The sequence below is a fragment of the Abramis brama genome (genome assembly GCF_963993115.1).
Source record: "Abramis brama genome assembly, chromosome: 19".
NCBI classification, from domain to species: Eukaryota; Metazoa; Chordata; class Actinopteri; order Cypriniformes; family Leuciscidae; genus Abramis; species Abramis brama.
The window spans coordinates 17,929,215-17,942,901 of NC_139981.1; the positions used below are offsets into that span (position 1 = coordinate 17,929,215).

The following is a 13,687-nucleotide window of genomic DNA, read 5'->3' on the forward strand; positions in this document are numbered from 1 at the left end:
GGGCACCAATACTAATAGATTTGACATCAGAAAGTGTATTATTTACTTTAACATATTGAGTATGATTGGTTAAGTCAAGTCATGTCACCTTCATTTATATAGCGCTTTTAACAATATAGATTGTTTCAAAGCAGCTTTACAGTGATAATAGGACATTACAGTAACAGAGATTGTTTTGGCTTTACAGCAGCTCTAGAATAAAGTTATTGTCCAGCTAAAGTTAGTTTTGATAGATTGATTCACTTCCGTTGCAAAGATCATTAGTTATTAACTTAGTGCTAAAACATTAAGTTAAGTCTTCGTCGTCGGTTAGGAACCTGGGTGTGCTCTTTGATACGAATCTTTCATTTGAAAGTCACGTGTCTAGTATCTGTAAAACGGCATTTTTCCATCTTAAAAATATATCTAAATTACGCCATATGCTCTCATTGACAAATGCGGAACAATTAGTTCATGCGTTCATGACCTCAAGGCTAGATTATTGTAATGCTCTACTGGGTGGTTGCCCTGCACGCTTAATAAACAAGTCGAGTAACTTTTTTGACATTTGGGTATAAAGTGTTTTAATTCTACAATATATGGTGTAAAAATGTCTGAGTGCTGCCCTCTTCAGGTTGAACGGTGGCTACTGCAGTTGAATTTTCCTATTGGATGTTTGCGGTACTATGTGACGTAAGCAGTACTACGTGGCATAAGCAGGTTCCAGCTCACCACGCCCCTTGGTACGAGCTCACCACGCCCTTGGTACGAGCTAGCGTAGATTTATCTGTATTTAGTACAGTGGTCAGGAGGGTACATAGGTGTAGTGTTGCTGGTTGCAACAGCACTGCTGGACTGCATAGCTTTCCAGCAGACTTGGAAATTAGGCGCCAGTGGTTGCATGCACTTGGCCTGGAAGACCGTGAGTTCCTGCCTAGAGCTCAAGTGTGCAACCTGCATTTTACGCGGGATTGCTTCTCCAACGCAATAGAGGTGGAAATGGGCTTCTCCACACAGCTCGCGCTGAAAAGCGACACAGTCCCAAACGCTGCTCCTCCTGCACGGACTCCACCACCGCAGCAGATGATGTGAGTGATAATATATATTTTAATCATAATTTATGGTTGGGCTAAAGTTAATCCTCTGGGGTCGCTATTGACATCAACTCAATAAAACTCATCAGATGTATGTACTTTACGTCGTCTTGCGACCCTGTGAGTCACTCTCCATTTTAGAGTCTGACAGCAGGTCTCAGGTGCACGCCCCCCCGCTCAGCCCCGCCCTCGGTTCGTCCCCTCTATCTCCGCTGGGGTCTGCCCACATTTCTAGCATTTTTTAAATATTGCCAGTGGGTGGAGTCAGGCTCTGACCAGGGGTTTAGTTACCCTTTAAACATTGTATAAATTTTTAAATATTGCTGATTACTTACAAAGCACTAAATGGTTTAGCTCCGCAGTACTTGAGCGAGCTCTTAACGCATTATAGTCCTTCACGTCTATTGCGATCTCAAAATTCCGGCCAGTTGATTATACCTAAAATATCAAAATCGACTGCTGGCGGTAGATCCTTCTCCTATTTAGCACCAAAACTTTGGAACAGTCTTCCTACCATTGTCCGGGAAGCAGACACACTCTGTCAGTTCAAAGCTAGACTAAAAACACATCTCTTTGACCTAGCATACACATAACACATTATAGACTTCTATAGTTCTATAGTCTATAGTAGACTTCTATATTCTTCCCCCGGACCACGGTCCGGACCAAACAGGCGAAATTTGGTCCGACGAAAAGAGGTAGTCTCGGTCCGGATCAAACTGAACAAAGGTTTGGTTTGTTTCTAGTGTGAAAGCATTTTCTGTATGGTTCGGACTTTCAGACCATTTACAGGAAGTTCCGGTGGTTCCCGCGTAGCCTAAACAACTGAAGAAGAATATTTATGTGCAGATCTGTCAGTCCTGCCCACAGCGTTTCTTCCAGCTGATTCACGCGTGTGCACGCACACACACACACACACACACACACACTTTTCCTGCGTCCTGCCAGCGATGATAAAATGTTTGCACAACGAGGACGTTCATTTGGCGGATTTGAACTAGCCTAGAATATAGTTGGTGCTGCAGGGAGTAATGCCGTAATAATAAAAGTATAGTGGCAACGATATGCATCTGTTCATTCATTCTTGTCAAAGCTACCGCCGAATTGACAACACGCTGACATCAGACACATGTCCGTTTACAAACCAATCAATGTCAAGATGCAGCCCCCATAGATGATAATAATAATAATTCGTTACATTTATATAGCGCTTTTCTAGGCACTCAAAGCGCTTTACATAGAAGGGGGAATCTCCTCAACCACCACCAATGTGCAGCATCCACTTGGATGATGCGACGGCAGCCATATTGCGCCAGAACGCCCACCACACACCAGCTTACTGGTGGAGAGGAGACAGTGATGAAGCCAATCAGTATATGGGGATGATTAGGAGGCCATGATGGACAGGGGCCAAGGGGCAAATTTGGCCAGGATGCCGGGGTTACACCCCTACTCTTTTCGAAGGACATCCTGGGATTTTTAATGACCACAGAGAGTCAGGACCTCGGTTTAACGTCTCATCCGAAGGACGGAATGATGACGACAGGACGCAAGTACGTCATGTAAAGTCCTTGACATCATTGTAGTCCTTAGCTCACAACACTTCAGTTACAGTTAAGAGTCAGTCTTAGACTTTGCTGAAAGTTGCTTTTAGATTCTTTATATAGTTCCTACTTTTATACAAGTTTTTGGGGTTTTTTTATACCTAGCGTTTTTTTTTTTATACCTAGCGGGAACTAGGTGTGCTGAGGGTGCTGCAGCACCACCTGACGACAGCTGTTTCACTACATTGGAATTTAAGATGACATGACTTTTAAATAACTTTTTGTTTTTCAACCTGTTTTTTAAGAACACCTTCAACCTTTATAAAATTACTCTAAAGATTATTTCATTTTTATATGTTGTCGAATAAGGTTTTATGACTCTAAAAGAAATGAATTTATCATAAGGCAATAAGCCGACCTCGCATGGAGTGAGTGACGTGACGTGATCTCAGAACTGATTTGACACTCATTTAATGCATGTGAAAAAACTAAATATAGATGTATTGATTAGCATTCATCGGCATTAGGGGCTGTTCACACAGAACGTCAACCATTCCTCTCTGCTACTTTTCCATTGTTTTTCAGTGTGACCGCACTACTCGTGTTTAACTGTTGTGCTCGCGTCTCGCGCATGACACAGCATTCTCAAAACGCAGCACTCAAGTTAAAATAAGTTCAACTAAAACGCGCCTCGAGACCTTGCGTTTTCTCCCCGTTCCACTGCCCGCATTTGGCGTCTTGCGTTTTCGCTTTGAAAGATTATGCTTTCTGTGTGAACCGGCACTCCTGAGTGACTATCATAAGGTAATATGCAGATTTGTGTGCTGTGCTTTTTAAAATGTATCATTAGTTCTGAGCGTTCTCACAACTCTTTACTCATTCATTTGGATGTTCATCTTTTTGTTTGGGCTGTTTAATATTAGGATTTTGTTTAAAAAAAAACTCTACCATAGCACCACCCCGCAATATCAAGCCCCGCCCATTTACCCAGCACCCCCCAGGTAAAATATGTTCCCGCGGCTATGCCTCCAGATTTATCCAGATAACACCTGCCTGTGTTGAATGTGTGACTGAGGCTAATTGTCACAAGGATTTCTCAGTACATAAGTCAAAAATACAATTAAATACCATTATGGTCCTCTAAACTAAAACTACCTAACTGAAACACTATCATGAGAATAACATTTTAACGAACACAGTAAAACCAGACAAGTGTCAACTCTGTAATGCGGGTATTATTAAGCATGTAACTTAAGCTGAACTTTGTTCTCAGGAAAAGGATTTTTTGATGCAAAGATAAAAAAATTAGGTTATTGTTCACCATAATAATACATAGGCTACATTATCTCTACACAATTATATCTCCAGATGAATGAGCATCTAATCTATAGCTCATTATAAAGGATATTTGTGATGTGCCAGTAAATGTAGCTAACTAAAACAAAACAAGTGTAAAGTGTAATGCTTTACCAACAACAACAAAGAAATTAGTATGCGGTGCATTTACGAAGACGCTTATCATTTTTATTATTTATTCATTTTGTTTTTATGATTGAAAGTGACTGAAAAAAGATTAAATGTAAATCGTCATGCGAGACACTTGCCCAGGGCTGGTGACGTCACTGCGTCGTGCTGATGCTGAGAGGAACTCAACTACCCTAGAGAAGGGACGCAGGACACAACCAGTCAGTCTCCCGGTCCCTGCCGCAACAACAATATGAGTAAACATGAAGACACTGAGAGAGGAGGACAGTCCAACCCCGACAACAGCGAAGAAAAAGACTGGGCAGCTGTCAAAGCATTATTTGACAACGCGAAAACAGCGAAGAAGCCCCGTCCGGTAAGCGATTGTTAGTGTAAACAAGCTGCGAATGACAGCAGCGTCTCCCCCATCCGATACCCAATCTACAGTGATAGCGACGCGAAAAACTAGACAACACATATATTATAATCGAAGAAAGCCGTCTACACTGAAAGCGAGTTCTCCTGCAGTGTAGACGGTGCGTCATTACGCCAGTGACAGCAGCGCTGCACATATCTGACCGAATGGAACAGGTTGTTTGTCGTCCACGGACCACTGCTGTTGTAAACATTTATCTGCTTTTGATTTGCAGCCCAAACCCAGCAGCGCAGTGACCATTGCGGTGTCCTCGCGCACGCTGTTTAACATGGTGAAGGAGAGGAAGGTGTTTGAAGAAGAGGGGCTGGAGAGGTACGTCGCGCACCAGCTGGAGCTGGAGGATCAGCTTTTTACCCCAGGGGTCTCGTTTCCTTTCGTTAAGGTAACAACAACAGAAAACAATGCATACTGACCATACTACTAGATTTCAAAACTGTCTGATCATAACACTCGCCTTACCCTCGCCAGCACCGTCAGGAACATGATGCCATTAATAACTGGATTGCACTTTATAACAGCACCTGGCAACACACCTCTGTTCACCTAAGCCTATGTATATTACTCCAGAAATGTCATTTGGTATTGGTTACAAATGACATGACTAAAACTGTATTTAATAATATATTACTTTTAGGTAATCTAAATCTAACTGAATTACCTTTTATCTAACTCCTTTATTTCGTCCACAAAAAACTCATTTATTTCGTCAACATTAAATGTATTAAACATCAGTCAAGAAGTTAAGACTAGCAACCTAGTAAACTAATAAACATTTAGATTAGCAAACACAGACCAGAATTTACATTATGTGACACAATATTAGCAGATTATACAAATTAAAATGGCAAGCATGTAAATCACATGGAAATATGTAGAGCAGCATGCTGGAAAATAAACGTGTGCTATCACTTCTGTTCATGGAGGGACTTTGGTCCTTTTTATTGCAGGGCAGGACTGAAACACAGAGCATTACTGTGTCTTCTACAAGGAACTCTGTGTAATTGATTATATCCTTTATGGTTTTACATCACATATTATTGCACTAAACAACTATAAATCAGAGTATTGTTGACTTACATGGATATTCTTAGGCATCCAAAGTCACACCTTTAATAGTTACTATGTTTTTCTAATCAACAGGCACTAATGAACGTAAATGCTCGTTTGAGGGAACTATACCCAGACAGCGAGGAGCTGTTTGATATTGTGCTGATGACTAATAACCACGCCCAGGTCGGAGTTCGTCTCATCAACAGCATCAATCACTACGGTATAGAAAGAAAACAGAGACTCAGATGTCCTGTACAGGATTGTCTAAAGCTACTATTCAACCAAACAACATATATTAGCCTACAATTTAGCCTTTGATAGTGATCAACATCATATTCTTTAAAAATATTATTCTACACAGACCTAGATCAACAGGAAATATGTCAGTGCAGGCAGACAGAACAGAATTTGGCTAAAGACCTGTCTGGAAAAACTGTCCAGTGATTTACATAATGTTTTTTTTTAGGGTTTACAGCACACCTGACAGGAAAAAAACATATTTACTGCTTAAAAAAAAGCATAAAAAGCATATTCACTGCATACTATACAAACAACAATTGCATGAATTCTCTTCTCTCTCTCTCTCTCTCTCTCTCTCTCTCTCTCTCTCCAGATCTAAATATAGAGAGATTTTGCATGACGGGTGGAGAGAGTCCAATTGGTTACCTAAAGGCCTACATGACCAACCTCTACCTGTCCAAAGATTCAAAGAAGGTACAGGAAGCTATCGAAGAAGGTATTTAAAAAAAATATATATATATGAATGCATTGTGATATAACTGGGATTTTAATTTCAATTTAGAAAAAAAACAATCTTGCTTTAAATGAGTTGTGTCAAAGATACATTTGTGTTAAATGGCCATTTCTACAGGAATCGCCGCTGCCACAATGTTCACCTGTGACAGTGAGAACGAGCTCAGTGACACGCAGCTACGGGTAGCCTTCGACGGGGATGCTGTTTTGTTTTCTGACGAGTCTGAGATTATCGTGAAGGAACACGGATTGGACACCTTTTTTAAGCATGAGAAAGAGTTTGAGAACAAGCCTCTTGCTCAGGTAAACTAAGACTGGTTGACAGGGTTCCCACGGGTCCTTGAAATCCTTGAAAGTTTGTGAATCTGAAAAAATGTTTTCAAGGCCCTGGAAAGTTTTTGAAAATAAACATACATAGAGACAGGTGCTTGAAAGTGCTTGAATTTATTTTGTGCAAGAAGTTTTCTGGAAATAATTCCATATTCACTCCAGTCCCCTAATGTGTTATTTCGCCAACACTTCATGGCCTTTGCATACTAGCTTGCTTGATTTGCACTAGTTAAGCGCATTTACGCGTTACGTTACCAGGGTTTTTCCTGCATAGAGAATTATGAGGCGGCCGCCTCCGTCTCTCGACAATAAAAAATAACTAGGGAATCACCGAAAACGTGAGGATGATTCTGTTTTATTTCATTTAAAGTAAGTGGTGATTGATAGCCTATGGTTGATAATAATATAGTCCTACCTAATGTACTGACGGTAACAATGTAGCGCTGTTGAGGCTCGTGCAGTTATTTATAACATATTGAAGTTAAGAAACAATATATAGCCTAGGCTACACGCGACCAGAGAGCTGTTTGCCTGAATGCCATCAAGATTGAAACCGAGACTGATTTCATAACAGTTCAATAAACAAATAGTTAAAATTAAGTCACTTACATTTTAGACGCAATGACTGTTTTTGTTCTGTTTCAGCAGCGAAAATAGTTCCAAACAAAGATCACCGCAGAACCATCGCGCATGGCATGCAACAGTTGTTGCATTACTGAATGATTCAGCGTTTTGAAAGAATCGGTTGAGTCAAAGATTCAATTACCCATTCATAAACTGCCTCATTCTGAATAAATCAGCCTTTTGAACGAATCGTTTGAATGAATAACTCAATGACTTGCTCATTAAGACGGTCGCCTGCCGCCTCCTACTGGCGGTTTAGTTTCATAAAGTATCATTCTTTTCAACATTCCTTATTTGTATATTCAAAAATATTTAAAAGAATCTAATTTAATACAGTTATTATTTTTCAATGTAAATTATTTAATTGAATTGGTAACAGCCTAGTGTCTTATTATTTTAATTTAATATATTGATCAAATTTAAGAATTTGAAATGAAAGATGGAGCATACATTTAATAAAATTATGGGAAAAATGCCCTTTATAAAAGGTACAAAAAAGTAGTGTATTCAAACAGTAATGTAATGAAAGATTGAAACAACAATGAAATTAAACAATTTAAGTTTGAAGGGAGTAAAGCCTCTGTTTAGGCTATTAAGGAATTATGTAATTTTGCCAAAAGAAGAACTTTTATTTTAAATAAATGTTCATTTTAAATCAGCCTACTTCAGTGTGATATGTTACCATACTATCATGCTTAACAGTTAGAATCTGAATAATTGTAATGTGATGATAAGATGCAGATATCTAATTCAGAGAATATAGGCGGTTTGCGGGTGGATTATCTATTTTTAACAGTGGATTTGGGTGACTCAAAGTGCACCAGATTAATGAATTTATCTTTAAAATGTACACATTTTTCTTACGGGGGGGCATGCCCCCGTACCCCCCTAGAGGTACCATGCTCTACCCACAAAAACAATGTGGGAAACACAATAGGCTATGTGATGATCTACAAAAAAAACAATTTTTATTATCTTATTATTAAAATACATTAATAGGATTTTACCACCTCCGCCTCATTTTGAGCCAGGAAAAACCCTGAGTTATGTTAAGTGTTTCCCGCATGAGGTACTTGCCATGAAGTTCACGTGCGCATGAAACTACGATGGTACCTCATCGTTTGTTGTTGGACACAACAAATGTGTCCCCGCATTAAGTCCTTGAATTTGAGGGTATTGGACCTGGAAAGTCCTTGAAAGGTCCTTGAATTTGAAGTCAACCAAGGTGTGGGAACCCTGCTACTAATGTTCATTATCAATTCTGATTCTAACATTTTATCCATCTTGTCATGTTTGGTGCATGCAAAGTCCTTTTCATCCTTGATTTGTCTCCTAGGGCCCCCTAAAATGTTTCCTGGAAGCATTGGGGAAACTCCAGCGTAAGTTCTATGCAAAAGACCAAAGAATCAACTGCCCAATTCGCACTTACTTGGTCACAGCTCGAAGTGCTGCCAGCGCTGGGGCCCGCGTCCTGAAGACCCTACGGAGCTGGGGGTTGGAGGTAGACGAGGCCCTCTTTTTGGCTGGGGCTCCTAAGGGGCCTCTCCTTCATAAGATAAGGCCACACATCTTCTTTGATGATCAGATGTTTCACATCGAGGGTGCCCAGGAGCTCGGGACAATCGCTGCTCATGTGCCCTATGGAATTGGACAGAAATATCATAAGGGGAAACGGATAGAAACAAGTGGTGCAGAGGAAAAATTTAAATGATTTGATGATTATCAAAAGTCCCATCTCTTTAGGTCCCTCAAGTTAATTTTATTTATTTATTTTTGGTTGCTTCTGAGAATATTTTGAACCTTGATCTGTACAGATGGTTTAAGTTAAATGGATTGCTGGAAATATAAATATAAATACAAAGAAGCTACTGTGCTCATAATGACAAACATATTATGTACTGTACTAATCTGACAGCACTGTAAGGTTAAACTTCAAACTTCAGCCCTTTCTTTTTCTTTATATAAGATAATAATGTGCAATTAGAAGTGTTTACCAGCCATTATGCCTTGATCATTTCAGTTTTATATTATGTTTAATCAAGAGTTTAATATAGAATATTTATATATTCAGGGAACATATATTGCAACTGTATTTGATTTATAGTGTGAGATTTATATACTCAGGGAACATATATTGTAACTGTATTTGATTTATAGTGTGAGATTTTATTATCCAATGTAAATGTAACAGTTTTATCTAGATGTTGTATGTCAATACCTGAACTCAATCCTCAGGCAGTTTCCCTCACTATCAGTGTGTGGCCTGCCACCAGTGTTCCTGACAGATCTTGCCTCAATAATACACAAACTGTGTCCCGAGTAAATGAAGAAATGAGGATAAGCATGTGGAGAAACAGTTGATATATTGTATTTAGAATATATTACCCCTTTGTGTTTACCATAAAGTGTAAATGTCTCAAGTATATTTAATTTTCCATAAAACAAAACAAAAATGTGTTAATCACTGTTATAAATGCTGGATTTATTCATTATGATGCTAAATTAAATGAGTGATCTTATTTGGATTGTGGTTTATGTTTTGTGCCTAAATAAAGCTGTTCAGTTTGTAGTTCTAAAACATGGATTTGACTAGAAACATGGGTTTCTAGGCCTAGATAGACAAATAAAGGCTGGAACTACCCATAAAGATGTGCGTTTACATACTTGACCAATTAGACAAATGTTTTAATAAATTAAGTTATAAGTGGTCATTCTCTCTTTAAACATAATATAACTGTTCTTTAATAAAGGCTATACCTTACCTTCAGGTCTATTTATGTTAATGAAAATAAATAGTAGTTAGTAGGAGGAATTGTACAAATTCTTTTGAAGAATTATGGGGAATTTTTTTTTTTGGGGGGGGGGGGGGGGGGTTCATAGAATTTAATTCAATAAAATGTACGATTATTTTTTATTAGCTAGAATATATTTAAATATAGAATATATTATGAATGCAATTAAAGAGAAGGAGTTAGAATATTTACTTACAATCTTAAACTGTAAGCCCTGTTCATCTGTGTAGGGATGCTTGTGGTTTGTATTTTTATTGCTTATAAATAAATAAATAAAATAAAAAAGCAATACACATGTATTGCGTTTGAACCCGCGACGATTTCTGGGTAATGTAGTTCAATAACATTCCGGATACTTCCCACATGCGTGATTGTTTACGCCTACAAACCTGTTCATGAACTGGACGTTGTTGATGGCCCCAGAAGGATCAGCAGTGAAGCAGATATTACCTATAATAAACCTTTTGACGAAGTTATCGATATGCTGCGCGGCAAAACTATTATCGTGACCGGGGCAAACAGTGGCATTGGAAAAGCCACGGCTGCGGAGCTGCTGCGGCGTCAGGGCCGGGTGATCATGGCATGTAGAAACCGAGAACGGGCGGAGAAAGCAGCCCAGGAGATCAAGCAGGAGGCCGGACCAGAGCAAGGGGAACTAGTGATAAAACTCTTGGACTTGGCGTCGCTTAAATCGGTCCGTATTTTTAGCGAAGAGATAATCAAGGTACTGTACCAAACCAAGCACAGTGTTTGTTACTCTTGTGTAGTAAATATATACAGGGCACGCATAACATGTTACGACTGAATTATTTTCGACAAGAAACAGGTGCAATACTGACAAAGGGAGTGCAAGCGTCATGCGCTTTTGTGAACTACAGCACACTCGAGAAGTTTGGGATGGAAATGCACGTGACTGCGCGGCGTGCGCGCGCATGAAACGCATTTCAAATGATTGGGGGCGGGGGGGATGCCTGGCCTTTGCAACTTTGTCTATCAAAATAACTATAAAGTGAAGACCGGGCATAGTTAATCATTTCTTAAGGTGTTTATTTTTGAAAGTCAATTTATTGAATATTGTAAATAATACATTTATAATTAAAAGCAGTCCGTAATTTCCTTTGTATGTTCAAAATGTAGGATAAGATGTAGGATAAGATAAAATGTAATAAGTCCATTTTCCATCACTACGGTAGGTAATCCTACAATAAGTGTATTGACTATTTTAGACTGGTACGGGTCGTCCCACTGCGGAGTAGCCCAGTACCTGCAAGACTCATCATAGACTTAAACAGAGAGAAGTAGCTCCTACTTCAATGTTTGGCAAGACGCATGCAGTTCTGTTTATTAACTGATAGAGCGCCAAAAGTTACAGACTGCAGCTTTAAAATATAGTAATATTTATATAGTATAGTTTTATATAATACAAAATTCACTCAATTCATGATGGCTAAACACCAGGAGTATGAAACTAATGTACAAAACCACTACTAGACAAAGCACATTTATGTAAATGGACTTGTTACAACTTCTATTTTTAACTAGCCCTGTCTACCCTATATATTTGTTATGGCATATAAACTAGGGCTTAATGTTCTTCCTCTGATGTTCTCTAATGTTCTTCCTCTAATGGCCCATTTCAGTTTATGTTCAATGTAAATGTTTAATTGTGTATTTCTGTTTTATCTATAGTCCATTTGTTTTAAAACCTTGTGCATAAAGAAGAATAGGCAAAGAAAGGAGAGAAGGGTATTTAAATTAGAGTAGAATAAAGTTTTAGCGATTGCTATTTTGTCTTGTCATTCTTGTATTCTGAAATACTGCATACATTAACAATTTGGCATATCTGTTGTTGTATCTGAAACAGGAAGAGTCAAGAATTGACATCCTGATCAACAATGCTGGAATCTACCAGTGTCCTTACACCAAATCAGAAGATGGGTTCGAGATGCAGTTTGCTGTCAATCATCTAGGTCACTTCCTGCTCACGAACCTCCTGTTGGACCTCCTGAAACGTTCCGCTCCTAGTCGCATCATTGTGGTGTCTTCCAAACTCTACAAGTATGGCGAAATAAACTTTGATGACCTGAACAGTGAGCAGAGCTACGATAAAGCTTTCGCTTATGCACGGAGTAAACTAGCCAACCTTCTCTTCACATTGGAGCTCTCGCACAGACTTGAGGACACAGGAGTGACGGTAAACGCTCTCACCCCAGGGATCGTGAGGACTAACCTGGGCAGACATGTCCACATCCCACTGCTGGTGAAGCCTCTGTTTAACCTGGCTTCACGGGCCTTCTTCAAGTCCCCCGAGGAGGGTGCGCAGACTTCTATCTATCTGACCTGCTCTGAAGATGTGGACGGCGTTCAAGGGAAGTGCTTTGCTAACTGTCTTGAGGAACAGCTGTTAGCTAAGGCCACAGATGAGGAGGTGGCCAAGAAACTGTGGGACATCAGTGAAGTGATGGTGGGCATCACAACCTGAATCTTACAGACTTAAGAATTTAAATCACATGTCCATGATTATTTCAGATCTGGCAGAAAATAAAACTTACAGATTTTTACCATCAAGTATTTTGGAAAGACTTTGTCTTGAAAAAAAAACGTGCAAAATGTACTCATGCTAAATCCACAGGAGGGAGCTGTTTTTGCCATTCATATTCACTTTGCATTTGAAATAATAACTGTACAGTTGCAACTGGCAGATTGTTAGTTCTGCTACAACAATAACAATACTGTGTGTGTGTGTGTGTGTGTGTGTGTGTGTGTGTGTGTGTGTGTGTGTGTGTGTGTGTGTGTGTGTTTATATATTTTAAATTATATATAAACTATCTATATTAATATTTTAACTTATTCTCATCTTTAGGTATCCTGTTCCACATTCCAGTTCTCATGTTTTCCTGATTTAACATCCTGGTAGACAGTTTCAAAGATTTCAAACCTAGTTAACCTACACATGATCACATGTTGGTTAAGACTAGATGCAACTGTCTTTTAGCTTGTGTGCACATAGTACTGAACATTTCTGCCCAAATTTTGCTCTATTGTTTCACCTGTCTGCTGTTAGAAGTGAAATAATTAACAATAACATTGTTATAAAATAAAATTTGATTTTCACATCTCTTATGGAAGATCAGTGGAAAGGCATTCTCAGTTACAGTACTTAATAAAGATGCATTAAACAAAGCAAAATTATAGTAGTATCTCTATTTTGAATATGCACTATATTGTTTAAACAAAATATAAAAATGTTTTGTTTTTGTGGCACGATGATGATGATGATCAGTGTCACCGCACAAAGAAAAAGCTTATAAGCTCAGGCCTATTTTTTTTTATGTGTGCACAGTTTAAAGTCGGAAGTTGCGATAGTCTTTTCTTCCCTATTGAGATGTATCCAAGTGAAGTGGAACAAGAAATTGAAAAAAAAAATGAAGGGTGGGACTTGATTTTGTCCTCAGGAATTCATTGATTGGATGATAGGAATTTGGGTGTTGCTAACTAAATGGACACAGAAATGAATGGCAGGTTGCAGTCAGTTGTGGAGAATATTTAGTCCCACCCTTCTCAGAGACATACGTCATGAAGAGAACAGATGTCATTTCGAGGGGGAGGGGAGATTAACGT

At 39.0% G+C, this 13,687-nt stretch overlaps 1 protein-coding gene across 2 annotated transcripts; it reads left to right on the plus strand.

The window, feature by feature from the left end:
* The first annotated feature begins 4,235 nt into the window (after nucleotides 1-4,235).
* LOC311069949 (cytosolic 5'-nucleotidase 1A-like) lies at nucleotides 4,236-12,634 on the plus strand. 2 transcript variants are annotated; one of them, XM_084093569.1, is made up of 6 exons: nucleotides 4,236-4,457; nucleotides 4,732-4,899; nucleotides 5,658-5,787; nucleotides 6,181-6,303; nucleotides 6,439-6,623; nucleotides 8,611-9,916. In XM_084093569.1, exons 1-6 carry the CDS (start codon nucleotides 4,335-4,337, stop codon nucleotides 8,983-8,985), a joined length of 1,104 nt encoding a protein of 367 aa, XP_083949695.1. In that variant the 5' UTR covers nucleotides 4,236-4,334; the 3' UTR covers nucleotides 8,986-9,916. The 2 variants fall into 2 exon arrangements, with proteins under 2 accessions (XP_083949695.1, XP_083949696.1); XM_084093570.1 differs by lacking the exon at nucleotides 8,611-9,916 and adding an exon at nucleotides 11,931-12,634 and having other exon boundaries at nucleotides 4,254-4,457.
* Nucleotides 12,635-13,687: the final 1,053 nt, after the last annotated feature.

What these genes read in the sequence shown, in the direction of transcription:
- LOC311069949 (XM_084093570.1), top strand. Translation starts at nt 4,335, where the DNA reads ATGAGTAAACATGAAGACACTGAGAGAGGAGGACAGTCCAACCCCGAC. An exon ending in TCTCGTTTCCTTTCGTTAAG is followed by an intron (nt 4,900 to 5,657) that starts GTAACAACAACA and finishes TCTAATCAACAG; the next exon opens with GCACTAATGAACGTAAATGC. An exon ending in ACAGGAAGCTATCGAAGAAG is followed by an intron (nt 6,304 to 6,438) that starts GTATTTAAAAAA and finishes CCATTTCTACAG; the next exon opens with GAATCGCCGCTGCCACAATG.